This window comes from Chinchilla lanigera, unplaced genomic scaffold (genome assembly GCF_000276665.1).
Source record: "Chinchilla lanigera isolate Chin_1 unplaced genomic scaffold, ChiLan1.0 scaffold00154, whole genome shotgun sequence".
Lineage (NCBI taxonomy): Eukaryota > Metazoa > Chordata > Mammalia > Rodentia > Chinchillidae > Chinchilla > Chinchilla lanigera.
Window position 1 is genome coordinate 1,233,442 of NW_004955555.1, and position 18,164 is coordinate 1,251,605.

At 50.8% G+C, this 18,164-nt stretch overlaps 2 protein-coding genes across 4 annotated transcripts in view; both read right to left on the bottom strand.

Annotated features, from left to right (window-relative positions):
* The window catches only part of Lypd3 (LY6/PLAUR domain containing 3), a 4,374-nt gene extending 3,883 nt beyond the window's left edge, over positions 1–491 (bottom strand). Inside the window, exon 1 of the mRNA XM_005412438.2 lies at positions 315–491. Coding sequence (XP_005412495.1) covers positions 315–399 — 85 coding nt within the window. The 5' untranslated portion in view covers positions 400–491. The remainder of the gene's footprint in view (positions 1–314) is intronic.
* Positions 492–8,286: 7,795 nt separating this feature from the next.
* The window catches only part of Phldb3 (pleckstrin homology-like domain, family B, member 3), a 19,804-nt gene continuing 9,926 nt past the window's right edge, over positions 8,287–18,164 (bottom strand). For all 3 annotated transcript variants that reach the window (XM_013508779.1, XM_013508778.1, XM_005412439.2), the window contains 7 exons: positions 15,802–15,901; positions 15,574–15,664; positions 15,397–15,484; positions 15,138–15,194; positions 11,190–11,421; positions 10,473–10,558; positions 8,287–8,725 (listed from right to left, as the gene is read on the bottom strand). In XM_013508779.1, the coding sequence (XP_013364233.1) occupies positions 8,591–8,725; positions 10,473–10,558; positions 11,190–11,421; positions 15,138–15,194; positions 15,397–15,484; positions 15,574–15,664; positions 15,802–15,901 (789 nt within the window). In that variant the 3' untranslated portion in view covers positions 8,287–8,590. The remainder of the gene's footprint in view (positions 8,726–10,472; positions 10,559–11,189; positions 11,422–15,137; positions 15,195–15,396; positions 15,485–15,573; positions 15,665–15,801; positions 15,902–18,164) is intronic.

The window sequence follows — 18,164 nt, forward strand, 5'->3', positions numbered from 1 at the left end:
AAAAAAAAAAAAAAAAAAAAAAAAAAAAGATGAGAGGGTTCTGGGGCTGGGGATTTAGCTCAGCGGCACAGCGCCTGCCTAGCAAACGTGAAATCGTGAGTTCGATTCCTGGTGCGGGGGCGGGGGGAATGAAAGGGTTCTGCCCACAGCCCCCCTGCCCAGGGCAGGGGAACCCTTTTCACAGCCTACTGGTACCCAGGGTGGGGGCCTCCCCCCACCACAGGCTTGCTGCTGGTGGTGAGCCTTGTGGTGGTGGGATCCTCCTCCCTAACAGCCCCTACTCTGCCCCCGGGACCTTTGGGCGGCAGACCCACCTTCACGAAGCAGCAGTGGCAACAACAGGAGCCAGCCTGTGGTCCAGATCGCGGCCCGGGCACCTGCTTTCCTGGCGGAGTCCATGGCTCCTTCCTGCTCCCTCGGCGTCCCCCCTGGGTGTGCCGCCTCCCAACCGGGGCCCTCTTACCTGAGCCCTGGATGAGTAACCTACCCCGGGGCGACGCTGGCCTTGCCCAACCGGGCCCAGTCAGCGTCCGTTGTGGGGCGGGCGGGCCCACCCCAAGGTGCCTCACCCACTGGGAGAGCGGCTCCAGCCTTGAGCAGCTGCCAAGGAGGGAAAGGACGGAAGTCGAGGTTCCCTGACAGTCCTGGGAGAAAGTCTGTGATTGGGAACAGAGAGAAATGGGGCTCAAGGAGAGGCAGGAGCTACCCGGCATCAGTATTCAGTATCCAAAGAGCCAGGAAACTGGGCCTCGCTTTGACCTGGAGGGAGGGTAAGTGCTGCGGGAGGGTAGGAGAACTGGTGCTGTCCTCACCCGGCTCCGGGTTTGAGGAGAGAGACACAGGTTACATCGTCTTGCGCACTGTTTTGTACCATGGAGACCTGCTCAGGGAAGCAAGAGCTCCAGGGAGGGGTGAGTCTAGAAGTGGGCCTCGTTTTCCTGAGGAAGAGCGTGACCTCAGCCATGACGTTCTGTGAAGGCAAATGGAGCAGGTTGAAACCCTGGAACATACTGAGCTCTACATGTGTCGTTTTTCGACTCCAGAAGGGTGGGAGCTGAGGTGAAAGACCCAGGCAGGGGTAAGCCAGGAAAGGAGATTTGGATTAATTCTGAGAAAGCTGGAGAACGTTTGAGAGAGTCCAAATCGATAGGGAAACTAACCTAGGGTGAGAGAAATCAGACCAGGGGCTGCCTCCTAGGGGCCTCGCCCCAAAAGGAGTGTCATGAGGAGCCCCACTGTCCATCTGAGGAGGTAGCAACGCCTGTGCACATGTATGTACAACATCATGGAGCTGCACGTTTATGCACTTCACTGCATTATGATGCTCAATAAAAACAAAGGAGGCCAGGTGTGGTGGTACCCGCCTGTAACCTTACCATCTACTTTGCAGGCCGAGGCAGGAGAATCACAAGTTAGAGGCCAGCCTGGGCAACTTATCAAGACTTTGTTTCAAATAGAATAAAAAGCCCTGGGAATGGTAGCTTAGTGGTACATGCTTGCGTAGCAGGTGCAAGGCCCTGCCTGCAGTCCTCAGTACCACAAGAAAAAAACAAAAAGCAAAAAACGAAATTGGGCTGGGGATTTAGTTCAGCGGCACAGCACCTGCCTGGCAAGCAAAAGGTCATGAGTTCGATTCCTGGTACTAGGGAAAAAAAAAAAAAAGAAGGAACAGGGTTACTATGGTCTCTGTGTAAAAGAAGGAAACGAAATCCAGAAGGAGCGAGAGAAGGCCAGGAGACCAGTAAGGAGCCAGCATCCTGGGAAAAAGAGAAAAGCAACCCCTGAGAGTCTGAAGTTGGCTTGGCCCTCACAGAGGGGCTTCGGGGTTCTCATGCCCATAAATAACCTCACAGAACAGTGCCATTGGTCAAGATCTGTGAAAGGTCAAGACAAAAATCAAAACCACTCCATAACCATGTCTCTACACAGAAAGGAGATCTTTATGCAAACCACAAAATGACTAAACAGCCCATATTTTGGCTAATCTAAGTGACTATTTATATTATTATGTTACTATAAATTATGACTTTATCCTTGCTTTGTTTCTCTTGCCTCATAAATAAGATTTATAGAAAAATCCAATCACAGCATGACTCCTACTTTGTAACAGTAGCCAAGCTAGAGCAAAGTCCAAATTCCTTGAGTTGCCTCTAAAACCACCACACTTACATCCAAATTTTCAAATAAATCCTTTTTAATGTCCTTTCAGTGGAGCACCTCTTGGGGCCTCTGAGGGGTGTGTTCTCCCTCACTCCCAGACCAATAAAACCAGCTTGTTCCACCACAAATGTGTTCCTGGTAGAGAATGTGGCGAGGCAAGAGATAATATTACTTGGCCTAGCATAGTAGCAAAAGGATCCAAAATATTTTAGGAAGAAGATGGGCAGGGATAACTGAGAGATCAAAAGAGAGAAAACCAGGCTTGATGGTAAAAACCTATAATCCTAGCATGCTGGGAGGCTGAGGCAGGAGGATGACAAGGTCAAGTCCAGCCTTGGCAATTTAGTCACTTAGCAAGAGCTGGTTTCGAAGTCAAAAATAAAAAGGGCTGGGCATGTAGCTCAATGTGAAGACCCCAAGTTTAATCCTGAGTTCATCCCCCAGTACTGTACTACAAAACCAAAATATTTTTAAAGGAAAGAAGAGGCAGTGGGAGGTTTCCAAGAGCATTTTGGATAGCTGGAAACCACATCATGATAGTAATGACAATAATAATAAAAGTGATAATGATCAAGTATCCAATATTTACTGTGTACCAGAAACTTCTAAACACAGGCATTCATTGTCTCATTCAATCCTCAGCTTTAAGGTAAGTGTGTCTACAATCACTTACTGAACACCTACTATGTGCTTAGCACTTTCTGTGACTCTTGTCTGACCAGCGTGACAGTTCTGCAAATGGAGGACTTTGACCCATTTCACAGATGAGGAAAATGAGGTTGAGAGAGGCTTGGAAATGGCTTTGAATCCAGGGCTTCTCTAAAGACCTCCGCTGCTGCTTATTAACCCTGATCTTAACCCTAAGATGATATTTTGCAACAACCCTCGACCCTAGGTTTGGGAACCAGCCAGACTTGGGTGTGAGCCCCAAATCTGCCAATGATTTGCTGAGTGACTTTGGTCAAATGGTTCCCATTTCTTGATGTTAGGAGGAGGAGGAGGGGAGGGGTGGAGGAGAGGTGGAAAGGGGAAGGGGGAGGAGGAGGAGGACAGAAACAGTGACCAAAGCAATCATATTCAGCCTTTCTCATATTCTGGAAGCCCTTTCACATCCTTTGAACCCAACAACCCAATGAGAGATTTTGTTTTGTTTTGTTTTTGTTTTTGTTTTTTTGTTTTTGTTTTTTTGTCTTTTTGAGACAGGATCTGGATATGCAGTTCAGGCTGGACTTGAGGCTACATTTTGTAGCCCAGGCTGGTCTCAAACTTGCAACAATCCTCCTGCCTCAGCCTCCTGAGTGCTAGAATTACAGGCGTGTGACACCACACCCTGCCTATGAGACATTAAGGATAGTCAGTGGACCAGTGGGGAAATCAAGGAAGAAAGAGGTGGAACAATTTGCCCAGGGTCACATGGTTCGGATCAAACCCAGACGATCTGGTTTGAGATCCAGCAAACAGATGTGTGGATACACTGCTTACTAGCTGTGAAACTTTGACATTCACTTGGGCTTGGTGTCCTCATCGGTAAAAAGGAGATCCTAACAGTTCCTACCTCATAAGAAAGCTGTGGTGATGAATGTCAACTATATGTGAAATGCTACAAATAGGGCTCCATTCTAGGTGTTATTAGTACTGCTAACGGCAGGTTAGGTCAATTGTTATCATGATTAGCCCCGACATCTCGAGCTGCAGCTACACACCAGACAAGGTGCTCACAGGCAATCTCTTCTTGCATTCCCAGTGCAGGGGTGGAGAGGAGCACCCATGTCACACAGAAGGAAACCGAAATCCAGACGGGAAGATGCACGATCAGCTTCACGTAGCAAGGGGTGCAACCGAGTGGGCTCCACCTGGCCAGCTGACACCAGGAAAAACAGAAGCCATGTTCAGAAACATATCTGGCCCCCAGCCCCTGTCGGGCGCCCTGCTTCCCAACCATGACAAGCACCTCAGTCACATAGGTGGGGTCACCTGGCACCCTGCTGTGGCTCAGAGAGAGAAAGTGAGTGATTTCCTATGAGATCATCCAGCCCTGGCCCCTGCCTCCCAGCCTTGGAACCCCAGCTCTACTTCTGGTTGGCTGTGTGACCCTGCATAAGTGTCTTCACCTCTCTGAGGCTCCAGGGTGTCCTTTTTATGGGGAAAGAAGGGCTGTCTTTCATGATGGAGTGAGACAGGGGAAATGGACAATGGAAAAGTGGGAAAGTCTGGAATTGGACAAACTGAAATTTTAATCCTGACTCTAATTCAATCTTATCTGTTTCTCTGATCTTCAATGGCCTTCTTTGATACATAAGTCTGAAAATCCCTACATCCTTTAGGGACTGAAGGAGGGCCCAGGGAACGAGCAGGCAAAGTGATAATACTATTATTGTGTGCTTGGGAGCAGGAGGCCCTGCCAGCCCCAGGGCCCCAACAGCGTGGGAGAGTTTCAGGGAGGAACCACAACTGGCCTGACCTGAAGAACTAGCGTCTTGGGAGGGAGTGGGACCCAGGGAGGGGAGCCTCCTCTTGCTCAGGCCTGCCCGGATTCTGGGTTGCTGACCTGCACCTGGCCCAGGACCAGAGACCAGTGGGAGTTTTGAACACACGGCCTCCATTTACGGTTGTTGCCTGCCCAGCCTCTCTCAGATCCCCTCTGCAGACCACACTGCCAGGAGATTCTCGAATCTGGTTCCCAAGTAGCTGAACAGCGGAGGTAGCCTGCAGTGCTGGAGGTCAAGCCTGGGCCTCAGACAAGCCTGGGGCCATATCCAGGATGGGGCAGGCCAGGCTGTGACCTCAGAGCCACACCCTCTGGGATATACTGTCTGGGACACATCAGGGGAGATGTGAGCAGGACCGGCATAATGTTGGGGGTCCACAGCAAAATAAAAATATGAAAACATAGCCAGGCGTGGTGGCATATGCCTGTAATCCCAGCATTCAGGAGGCTGAGGCAGGAGGATCACTATGACTTTGAGGCCAGCCTGAGCTACATAAGCAAGTTCAAGGCCAGCCTGAACTACATAGTGAGACCCTGTCTCAAAAAAAAACAAAAATAAATAAATAACTATGAGAACATAGTTCAAAAGCCAAGAATGTCTAAGGACGCTGAAACATGAACATCGCTTCCCTGTTTTGTACCTCAATGTCTCTCCCAACTCTTCAAGGTGTTTCACACCATTCTCTCATGCATGGGGACAGCACAGACCCTAATGGGAGGCTCTCTGGCTACCTGGTTGCTGCATTCCCCTTCCCGCCCCTACCCACCGCTGTGCTGCACCTCAAGATGTCACTAGGCACAAAGGCCCCCTCTAATTTTCTCATGCCTGGGCCCAGGCCCCTGTCAGGAGTGAAGTGTAAAGGTGGCCACAGGGCAAGGACAGGAAGAGGAGCTAGGTACAGTGGCACACACTTGCAATCCCAGTGCGGGAGTCGGTGGTCTCTCCATGGTCCCTGGGGAGAAAACAGTGAGAGGATATAGAAAATAAAGACAAGAGACAATAGCCCGGGTCAGGTGGAGTTACCTCTTGCCTGAGGAGCAAGAGGACTGACTCCAACAGTAGGGGCATTTATTTTATACACTTGCAAAGTAGTATCATGAGAGATAATGTTGCCTAGCGACTAACGACTGTAATTGTCCGGCAGGATGCCTTTTTCAATACTGAAATAGCTTGACTGCTTGACCAATAACCAGCTCCGGGGGCTCCCAACACTCAGCACTCAGGAGGCTGAGGCAGAAGGATCGCCGTAAGTTCGAGGCCAGCCTTGGCTACATAGTGAGTTCAAGGCCAGCCTGTGCTACGTATCCGAGACCTTGTGTCAAAAAAACAAAAGGACAGGAAGGGAAAGGGAGATATAATCTGTTCCAGGGAGGTGGGAGGCAGTGAGGTGGGATCACTAGTGACCTAAGGCTGCAATCTCTCCATCATACTCCACTGACACAGACTCAAAGATAAAACTAGGACTCTCCGGGCTGGGGATTTAGCTCAGTGGCACAGCGCCTGCCTGGCAAGCGCGAGGTCATGAGTTCGATTCCCGGTACTGGAAAAAAACAACAACAACAACAACTAGGACTCTCAAGGGCCAGGGATTTAGATCAGCAGCACAAGTGCCTGTCTGGCAAGCGCAAGGGCCTGAGTTCGATTCCCAGTATCAAAAAAAAACCAAAAAACCCAAAACAAAACTAAGACTCTCCAAGCTGGGCATGGTGGCACACACTTGTAATCCCAGCACTCAGAGGCTAAGGCAGGAGGATAAAAGTTTGAACCCAACCTGGGCAGTTTATCAACCTGGCGAGACCGTCTCAAAATAAAAAATGTTAAAAGGGCTGGGGAATGTAGCTCAATGCAAAGGCCCTGGATTCAAGTCCCAGTACCACACCCTAAGGGCAGGGCTCTCTTGAGCAGAGGGGGCTGCTGGCTACTTCACAGGCCACAGGCCTGTGAAGCTGGCCCCAGGAAAAGACCTGCTTTGCAGAAGGGTTGGGGGATGAATTGACTCAAGACCCAGAATCACACCCGGATGAAGGAGGGCATTGGAGCCCAAGGGACTCCTGGGGTCCCGGAGGAGCTGGGGATTGCATGTCTGCATTCCAGGACTCAGGAGCACTAGATCTGCATCTTCGAGGGAACTGTTGCGGGGAAGGAAAGAGCCCTCTGCAGAGGGACAGCCAGTGCTCAGGGGGCTCCCAGGGGACTATGGCAGCTGGAATAAAGTTCCTGCCAGGAAGGGATACTCTGAGACCTCCAAGATGAACAGAAGTCAGCCAAGAGCTCTGGGCCTGCCTTATTCATGACTCTTCTCCCATCTTTAGCATCACTTCCTCAACCATCGGACACTCCCTCAACACCTGCCCTGCGCTGCCTGGGCCCTCTGTTCTGTTCCAAGGCCTCATTAGTGACAGAGACACCCCCAGCCCACCTCCTAGAGCCCGCAGTCCAGAGGGAGGGACAGACACACCAGCAGGGCCCAGGACACAGGGAGAGGCAGACCCATCAGCAGCGATGGCCAGGGCAGTCAAGGCCAGGATGGGAGACACTCGGCACAGTCATCAGGCTGAGGTGGGGAGGCTCAGGCAGAGTGCTTAGGGCTGGAATGAGAAGCCCGGAGAAGCGCTTGATTCAGCCAGGACAATCAGGGAGGGCTTCTTGGAGAAGGAAACATACTAACACAGGGGAGAAGTTTTAAATGAGTGTGGAGAGATGCCCAAACAAAGGGCTTTACAAACCGGGCCGGGCATGGTGGCGCACGCCTGTAATCCCAGCACTCAGGAGGCTGAAGCAGGAGGATCGTTGTGAGTTTGAGACCAGCCTGGGCTACAAAGTGAGCTCAAGGCCAGCCTGAACTGCATAGCGAGACCCTGTTGCAAAAAGACAAAAACAAAACAAAAAAAAACAACAACAACAAAAAGAAATGGCATTACAAAAGCCCAGAAGTGACAAGGATGCTTTTTTTTTTCTACTTTCATGGAGTGAGACTTGTCCTATAGTGCTGGGGGCTCAGAGGCAACCAGAGGATCCCTGGCTGTCTGCGCAGTACTACCCAGGCTATAAGGCACGGTGATCCATCACCAGGGATAAGCCAGGGTGCTCAGGGATAGGCCCGGGGTGCTCCAAAGGAGGTGCCTGAGGGGCTGGGGATTTAGCTCAGCGGCAAAAGCGCCTGCCTGGCAAGCGCAAGGTCGTGAGTTCATTTCCTGGTACCGGAGAAAAACCAAAAAAAAAAAAAAAAAAAAAAAAAAACAAAGGAGGTGCCTGACCCAGCCAGGAGAGTCCTGGAGGACTTCCGGAAGGAAGGGGCATACTGAACTAAAACCTAAAAATGAGGAATTAGTTCGTTAAAGAAAGAGAAGGGTAGAGGGAAAAATGCATGAAGGTCTGGAGGGAGGGCACTCAGGAGTTCATAGAAATTGCCAACAGTCCAGTCAGGCCACCCGCCCCCCCCCCAAAAAGCAAAACACTAAAGACATCTCTCCCACTCCCCTTTTCAGGCCATGACCTTAATATCGAAGGTCTCCGTTCCTACAGAGAGGACCTCCTGTAGAATGCATCGCTCTCAGGGGTACCCTTAGCTCAGACATCCTGCCTAGGGGCTGAGCACCCCCACAACACACACACCAGGGCTGGAAACAACAGCAACCCGATTTTCCACCGTGTTTAATTCGGTATCACAGGAGCACCAATAAATAGTTCTTTCCCAAACCCCCCATCCCGCAATCTTCCTCCTGCCCCTGGCAGTGCTTCTGACTACCCTGTAGTGGGGGAAAAGGCACCTGCAGCCCGCTATGCGGTAGCTCAGACCAGCTGAGCCACAGTGGCTGCACAATTCCCGGGAGAGTTCTAAAGCGGGGGCGGGTGCAGGTTTATCTGGCAGTGGGCGGGGCCTAGACAAGCTGCGCAAGTGCGGGGCGGAGCCTGGGGGAAGTCCCCCGAGGTGGGGCCATTCAAGGGGCGTGGTTCTCATCAGCGGCAGTCACAATGACGTCCATCCAAATGCACATGGCTTCGGGGCTCGGGGCCACCATGTAGAAAAGGCGTTCGTAGGTTTTGACACAGAATGTCAGGCGGGGGTTGGGGCTCTGGAATAAACAAAGACAGTGGTTGGGGGACACAACAGCCACAGCTGGATTCGAATCCCAGTCTTGCTGTTTACAGGTTGAGTGATGGTGGACAACTTATAAATACTTGAATTTCAGTCTCCTCAGCTATCTTCCTAGATGGTGTTACCTACTCACTGGGTTAAGAGAATTACTTTAATTAACACAAGAAAGCGCTGCAATAGAGCACTATTAAATTTGGGACAAAAGGAATTTAGCAAGAGGACTGATGACCCCTTCCCTCAGCCTTACTTCCTTAGAAATATAGGCATTCTTATTCTATATTAGAATTTAAAAAAAGAAAGAAAGAAACTATTTTAGCCGAGGGTGGTGGCACACGCCTGTAATCCCAGCACTCGGGAGGCTGAAGCAGGAGGATCACTGTGAGTTTGAGGCCAGCCTGGACTACAAAGTGAGCTCAAGGCCAGCCTGAACTGCATAGCGAGACCCTGTCCCCCCCCCCAAAAAAAAATTAAATTTCACCTTGTAAATAAATTAAAAAATTGCACCCCACTATTATAAAATAAGAAAGAAGGAATAAGGAGGAGGAGGGTGGGGGATTAATGGGGGAATGAATGTGACCAAAATATGTATATAACATTTAGGAAAATACCACATTAAAACCTAATTTCTGGGGCTGGGGATTTAGCTCAGTGGCATAGCGCCTGCCTGGCAAGCACAAGGTCATGAGTTTGATTCCGGTACTGGAAAAAAAACCAAAAAAATAAAAAATAAAATAAAATAAACCCAATTTCTTTGTTTGTTTGCTTTTGCTCACAGAGTCTCACTGTGCAGTTCAGGCTGGCCTTGAACTCACTAAGTAGCCCAGACTGGCTTTGAACTTGTAGCAATCCTCCTGCTTCAGCCTCCCACGTGCTGGGATTACAGGCATGCATCACCATGCCTGGTGATACTAATAAAAATGTATCCCACCTCCTCCAAAACTCTAGATGCCTTTGGTTTGTAAATGGAGAAAGTACCTAGAAACCATTAAATGAGTAGCTCCTTGCCAAACCCACAACCTCTTACATCCATTATGTTTTTAACCCTGAGAGAATCGGCAGAAATATGCCCATTTTGCAGATAAGAAAACTAAGGCTGGAGAAGAAAAGTCACTTTCCTGATGTCATCCAGCTGAGATTCCAATTTAAACTTTAAACAGCCATGGTTGGTCCCTCTCTACAGAGCATGCTGAACATCGTATCTGTTGCCAACACTTAAATTTCTGGCACTGCACTTTTATAAAGGAAAAAGTAAATTTGGCTCCATGGGGCTCATTCCCATTTGGCAATTATGGGAAAAAGTGTCATGTAGACACTCCCACTCATTCCTAGCTTGGCATCAGAGTTTAACAATTTTTCTCTTCTCTCTTCCAACACCCCCCCACACCCCCCGCCAGCGCTGCAGATGGAACCCTGGGCTTACAGCATGTTAAGCACATACTCTGCTGCTGCCCTTCACCCCAGGCAGTTTGCCAAATTTTTGCTTGAGATGTTTTTGTCTGTGAAAATTAATAATGATTGAGAGCCAGAGTTGGAGCTCTTCATTTTGGTCTGTGCAGTGTCAGGAGCTGGTGGCCTCCTGTGCTGGAAGGCGAGACCCTGGCAGTACTGGGTGTGAGTGGCTTTCCCCAGGAGGAGCTAAGGGTGGAACACGGCCTGACTGCAACAGCTCCCATCCCATCCCATCCCCGCGTGGGGGGAGGGCGCGGCACACGGCGGAGCTTTACCTTGAAGGCACAGCGCAAGTGATCGTAGTAGACCTCCTCAATGGCCTGGAAGTAAATGACCCCTTTGAGCTTGGTCTGTTCGTTGTCTGGAGGAGGAAGGTGAGGGAGAAACAGAGTGAGGGGCGTCTGTCCGCCGGCCTCTCAGGCCCAGGTCCCTGGGCCCAAGTCCTGAGACTTGGGCTACGGTGGGGAACATGGTGTCACTGCCGGAAGGTCCCTGAAGTCATGGCTGGGACATGCGTGGATGTCGAGACTGGACAAACTGGGGGTGGGGGTAGTCCCAGGGCCCTGAAAAGGGAAGGAAACCAAGGAGGGCTCCAAACCAGCTCCCCAACAGAGGGAAGCAGAGTCCAGGGTTCCTGGTGTGGGTGGACCAGGGCGGTGCGTGCCCACACTCCTGGCATCTCAGGAGAGTAGGGTCTGGGCGACCCAACTGTGCTAAATGACGTTGCTGACGGGGGCTGTGGGTCTGGTTTCTGGGTGGCTTAACGGAAAAGGGACGGGAACTGCATTCCTGGGCCCTGGAGAAGCCAGGCTGTACCCAGACTCCCGGGTTCATGGAAAGGAGCTAGAGACCCCGACTTCTGGCTCCTGGGGGAGGGTTAAAATGGGGGCCAGGACTCCCCGGTGCCGGGGATCGGGAAGGCCTGCCTGCCTGCCCGCCCATCTGGGGCGGGCTTCCCGCAACCCAGGACCCAAGCACCAAGCTGGGGTTACCCGCGTAGTAGGCCAGGCGGCGGGCCTGGCGGTCAAAGCAGAACCATCGCTTCCTCCAGGTCTTGATGCGGCCGCCCATCTTCACCAGGGGTCCGCGACAGCTGCCCCCCGACACCCGCACGTGTGGGCAGCTTTCGGGGCTGTGGCCGCAGCGCTCCAGATGCTGCCGGAGATCTAACACTCTCGGGCCAGGAGGGCGGGGCGGGGGCGGGGGCGCGGGCGCGGGCGGGGCCTGCGGGGCGCAGAGAAGCGAGAGGTGGGGGAGGGGCAGGCGCTGCAGCCTGGAGCCCCCCTCCTCCAGGGCAGGGCCTGCTACAGTCTTCAGGGACCAACGTGAAAACTGCTCCCGGCGTTTTGGGAGTACCAACTCCCAGACTCTACCCTTGGCACGGTGCCTCTGAGCCCCATTTTACAGATGAACAAACTGAGGAAGAGACACAAAATAAGTCCACCCGAGATCACACACTGCTTCTAGGTGGCAGCGCTGGAGCGCACACCGAAGTATTGCAGACTCCAGAGCTCATCCTGAAACCCCAGATTAGAGAAAGGGCCAAGGATGGGGGTCAGGATCCTCAAAGTGGGGGGCCCCCAGTGCTAAACACTGGGACCAAATAGTAAGTGATCAACGCATGAGCACACTGTTTGCACTATTAATGTCTGTGCACACTGTTTGCACTATTAATGTCTGTACTACGATCAAATTAGAAATTATCACCTTGTGCTAAGCACTTTCTAGGCATGAGTTCTCTGCCCCTTCGAGCTGGGGAGTAAGGACTGTATATTAATCCCCACTTTACAGAAGGGGAAATCAAGACTCAGAAAGGTTGGCACCAGCTCTAAGCACACAGCTAAAGCTGACCCAGCCAGCACTCAATACTCAGAGACCCGCTGACACGACAGGTGGTCCGTCATAAAGGGAAGTGGAGAACATTTAAGTCAGTGAAAGTATCTACTGTTTGTTGGCCCCTTGGCCAGCAGCTCCAGTGATCACTTCTGTTCTTCCTGAATAATACATGCTCGGAGAGTACGATCACCAAGGTCAAACTGAGTCTTAGGGCAGTGCACCTCAGACCAATTCTTGCAAGCAAAACCCCTGTGAATTTGTGGGGGCGGGCCGGAGGGTACTAGGGATTAAACCTCATTTCACACTGAGCTACATCCCCAACCCTTTTTATTATTTTAATTTTGAGACAAAGTCTCACTGAGTTACTCAGGCTGGGCTCAAACTTGTGATCCTCCTGCCTCAGCCAGAGTGCTGGGATTACAGGCATGCACCACTATGTTAAACTTGCCTACGGGTTTGTTTCTTTTGTTTGTTTTGAATGCGGACTGAATTAGGCATTCCCGAGTAAGGGATGGAGTGGAGCTGCAGTTCTGCGTGTGAGACAAGCTCCCGTGCGGTAGGGACACAGAAGCTGTAGATCCACCAACCATACTTTGAGTACAGGGGGCTTAGAGCCCTGAGGTGAGGCCAGAGCAAGAAGGATTGAAAAACAGGTGAGATATGTTGGCTGGAGACAAAGGAGGGTGGGGAGGGGAAGAGGCAGTAGGGAAGGACCTGCTGCGCGGGAAGGGAAGGCTGGGTTTGCAAACCACCCAGGGAGCCTGGAGTCTAACACAGGCACCTGGCCTCATTCTTGCAGCAATCCTAGAACCATCACCAAGAATGGAAGCCCCCGCTATGTGTCAGGCACTGGGCCCAGAGGCGCATGGTGCCGGCCGCATTATCTCTGCAGAGCAACCCTTGTCCTCATTTGCCAGGTGACTTCTAGATAAGTGGCTGGCTCACTAGGGTCACCCGGTTAGGACATAGCAGTGCTGAGCCCCAATCTAGGAGCCCAGAGGCGGGCCTGGGACTCTCGACTCCATCACTCCCTGGCCATGTCACCTCCACGGAACCCCTGCCCCCTGCAAGCCTCCATCCCCTGCCCTGAAAGACAGGCAGGGTAATGCAGCAGCCTCCTGCCCTGCTGGCTGAAGGGTGAGTTCATGCCAGCCCAGCCCTTCCTCTGCCAGCTGTGCATCCCGGAGGCGTGCTTGCTGGCTTGCGCAAAGGACATTCACACGCGGGGTGGTGAGACTACAATGGACAGGATGGGGACTGTTTAATAACTCATGATGCCACAAAGCAGGGGAAACTGCTTCCCTGGAGCAGGGCTTCATTTTTAATGAGGTCGAGCTTACGCTAGCAACCTAGAAGGCTCCGCTGCCTTTCCCGCTTTACCTTGCTGCCCGGCTCTTACAGCATCTGTTAGGCTATTTATTTTACTTATTGAGGCTGTTTTTGTCTATCACCCCCACTACACATCAGCTTCCTGGAGGGTGGGGCTTTTTATTTCGGTCACTGCTGTAATCCAGGGCCTAGAACACAGCAGGTGCTCAATATGCACTGGCTGAAATGAGTAAGAGAAGGACAAATGGCAGAGAAAACAAAAGGCAGGCTAGGAATGTCGTCTCATAAATGGGACAAGTAAGTTCACAAACTATGGTTTGATTGGTCGTAAGCACATGAGAAAGTATAAAAAAAAATTCAAAGACCACCACATCCGGCAAAAAGAACACAATGTAAAAAACTCTACGGGACAAATGGCTTGATTTTTTTCACAAATAAATGGCATTAAAAAAAAAAAAGACAAGGCCAGGCACGGGGGCACACGCCTGTAATCCCAGCACTTGGGAGGCTGAAGCAGGACGATTGCTGCAAGTTCAGGCCAGCTTGGGTTACACAATGAGTCCAGAGCCAACCTGAACTGCATAGCGAAACCCTGTCTCAAAAAAAAAGAGAAAAAAAAAAAAAGATCAGAGGGAAAAGGCTTTTGGTGATTAAAAGAGATTTGAAGCTGGGCATTGTGGTGCACGCCTAGAATCCCAGTACACAGGAAGCTGAGGCAGGAAGATTACAAATTTGAGGACAGCATGGGTAAAAAGCCAAAGAGAAAAAAAGAGAGAGCGAGAGGAAGACAGACTGATTTCAGAGACATTTAACTAAATGTACAACATGTGCTGTTTGCATCTAGATTCAAATAAACCAACTATATTAAGACATTTCAGAGACAATTAGGGAAATACCACCATGCTAGAGAATTATTAATAATCACATAAGGCATGTCAGTGGAATTTTTGTTATGTTAAAATTTTAAAAAGAAACATCATCTACTGGAGAAGCATAATGAAGTATGCATAAAAACACCCACTATCTGGAATTTTGCTTTTAAAAATCTCAGTACGGAGGGGGTTGTAGGTATAGGATTAGTAAAACAATGATGGCAGGTAAAATATGATTCACTATTAGAAACTGTGGGAACTGTACGGTGGGCACAGGGCATTTATGAATCAGTTTGTTCTCCCTTTGCATCTGCTTGAATATCTGTGTGTCGTACTGGGGCTGAACCTCGGAAGTCTCTACCACTAAGCTTCAACCCAAGGACTTCTGATTTTTATTCTGAGACCAGTTCTTGCTAACTTGCCCAACCTAACCTAGAATTTGCAATCCTCTTGCCTCAGCCTCCCTAAATATAATAAAAATATTTCTTAAATTTGCTCTCATTCTGTAATATCTGGCAACATTGTCCCCAGCATACAGAGGGGAAACTGAGGTAGTGAGAAATGGGGTCTGGGGTTTAGCTCAGGGGTTGAGCCCATGCTTGGTGTAAAGTGGTACCTTGGTTCAGGAACTTAATTCTTTCCACAATTTTGGTTGCTGGGGAAAGAATTAAGTTCGTGGACCGAGGTAGCACCGTACAGGAGGCCCTGGTTTTAATCCTGAGCACCAGGGACAAAACCAAGATGACTGATCTGACATGGAAACAGAAATTGGACCCCTTGGTTCCCCTTCCTGTCCCAAGCCCAGGGCGCTTTCCTCTTGCACTGGAGGAAAGAGTGAGATATACAAAGGGAGAAAACCGCGGGGAAGGAGAGGGAGAAGGAGAGGAAAGAGGCGGGACTGACCGTGATGGCAGGAGCACCTGGGCCTGAGGAGCCTTCTGCGGTCCTTTTCTGCCCCTCCTGTGGGTTGAGGATAAGAGTTAATGAGGCTGCCAACCCATAAGAAATGGGAAGAAATATACTGGATTCCGGATTTCCAAGAAGGAAGACTGGAGCCGGGACTCCTGAGTCTGAGGAAGGGGGCTTGGGGGCTGGGGTCCCCGGTTTTCAAAAGGAGGGCCTGGGCCATCCTTTCGCTCAGGGAGGGAGGATGGGGTCTCACCCTGGCCTTGCGCAGCCGCTCCCTCTCCGCCACAGCCTGCTGCAGGAGCTGCTCCATGTGAGCGATGTCTGGGTGCAGGACCTGGCAGCTGGGAGGAGGGCACAGGGGTAGGGCGTGCGTCACCACCCTGGCCGGGCCTCCTCCTCCTCCCACCCCACCTGCTCTCCGGCAGCTCACCCATTGCCAGGGCCACAGTTTAGCAGCTGATAGAGGGGGTGTCTTCCAGAGGCCCCCACTGCTGACGCCAGAGCCGAGGCCTCAAGGGCTCCTAGAGAGGGGACAGGTGAGGAGGCGGGGTCACTCCCAACCGAAGCCCCTCCACTTCTCCCCGAGGCCTCAAGCCATTTTCTCCATCAGGACAGGCGGAGGGGGAGGGCCGGGGTGGGTGGGGGAGGGCATCCTCACCAGTACAATGGAGAGACAAAGGCCGCGCCAGTCCCCTCTGGCTCGCCCTCTCTCCCCGTTTCCGGGACAGACTTCCGGTCCTCTGAAGCCCAATGGAGCCCTGAAAGCACACAGGAGGACACAGGCACTCGGTGATGTGCCGGCTCACCGGAAAGTCAGAGACTGCCGAGTACCGCCATCGCCTCACTGGCACAGACCCCGACCTGCCTGTCGGTGTGATGCTGGGTGGAAGGAGCCAGCTACGAACGCTGCATGGTCTATGACACCATTTATGCAGATGATGGGCAGATATCACTATACAGACAGGAAGCTGCCAGCCGCTGAGATGGGGCGGTTGAGGGGTGCTGGCCAAGGGATGTAGAAGTACTTTGCGGCCAATAGCAACGTTCTAACATTGGTTGTGATGATAGTTTGCACAACTCTGACCATATTAAGATACACAGAACTGGGAGTAGGGGCGCAGCTCAATGGTAGAGTGCTTGTGTACCATGTGTGAGACCCTGGGCTCCATTCCTAGCAGCAGATAGATAAATAGCGCTTTCAGTGAATGGATTGTATGATGCATGAAATATATCTCAATAGACCTGTTTTTACCTACATGCTCTCAGACAGTGCTGGGGGTATTTTGCTGGAGGAGGCCAACTGTCCCTCCTTTTCTGTCCCTCCTTCCTTCCTCCTCTTCTTTCTTCCTTCCTAACTTCCTTCCCTCCTTTCTAGAAGTGCAAGGATTGAACCCAGGACCTCACACACGCTCGGCAAATGCTCTACCATTGCACCATGCCCCCAGACCAGGATTTTTGTTTTGTTTTGTTCTTTTTGAGACAAGGTCTCACTATGCAGTTCAGGTTGGCCTTGAACTCCCTTTGTAGCCCAGGCTGGCCTCAGACTCACAATGATCTTTCTGCCTCAGCCTCCTGAATGCTGTGATTACATGCATGCGCCACCATGCCCAGCTCAGGATTTTTTTTTTTTAAATGACAGATGCATCCTGGCATGATGGTACACGCCTGTAATCAGAAGGATCTGGGAGACTGAGGCAGAAGGATCCAAAGTTTGAGCCTCGCCTGGATGACTTAGTGACTTAGTGAGACCCTGTCTCAAAATAAAAGAGACAAAATTAAAAGAGGGCTGGGAATGTAGCTCAGTGCAAAAGTCCTGTGTTCAATCTCCAGGACCATAAAAACAAAAAAAGAAAGAAGGAAAGGACACATGCATAAACCGCAGAAGCCCAAATTTCACTGCTGGTAATTTAGCCGATAAGTCGATACACATGACACTTGCAAAATGATGTGGGTTCAAGGTTATTTCCTGCAGTGCCACGTGTGCTGGCCACGGCCTGGAGATCAGCTCAGAGCCATCAGAGCAGAACACAGTAAATGCACCACGGATCTGCAACACACTGGACAACTCACAGGGTGTAGCAGGAGGAATGTGCTCTTTGCATACAGGTAGGACGTGATCTCCAAGATAACCGTGCAGAGTACACTACCAGGGCTCAACCAGGGAAAACATATACATGAGCAAATGTATCAACACAGGACGTCTAGGAAGACGCACAAGAAAATGAGGACCTGCCTGCCTTTAGGAAGCGGGGGGACCAACAGCAGCATCCTCACATACCACTTGAACCTTCAACAAGGGGAAATGTTAGTTTTTTGAAAATAAATGCATGTGATAACTAAGAGCAACCTGTATTCCTGGATCAGAAGAAAAGTTTATGTTGGAAAAAACAGTAGTGGGCCCGGGGAGATAGCTCAGTGGCGCAAGTGCCTACCTGGTAAGCACAAGGTCCTGAGTTTGAGTCCCGGCCCCCCCAAAAAAAGAAAAAAAAGGAACAATACTGGTGGGATAAACTGCAAAATATGAATACCTGTGAATATTAATAGGATTGTCTCAATATCAGTTTCCAGAAATTTGGTTATTAAACTGTGGTTATATAAAAGAATGGTTAGGGGCTGGGGATTTAGCTCAGCAGCACAGCGCCTGCCTGGCAAGCGTGAGGTTGTGAGTTCGATTCCCGGTAAGGGAAAAAAAAAAAAAAAAAACCTGGTCAATCCTCCTGCCTCAGCCTCCCAGGTACTGGGATTATAGGAAGCCCGCCTTAAGACCAAGTAGTTTCAGGGGTCTTGGGCATTCCCTTTCCTGTAATCACAGTGATCAGCTTGTATGGGCTGAGGCCACAGCCAGTTACAGCACTTCTCTATACCTGACACACGGCAGACTTTTTTTTTTACTTTTTTAAAAAAGACTTTCTGCTGGACACAGTGGCACATGCCTGTAACTCGGGCACTCTGGGAGGCTGAGGCAGAAGAGGGCAAATTTCAGCCAGCCTGGTGATTAAACAAGATCCTGTCACTTTTGGT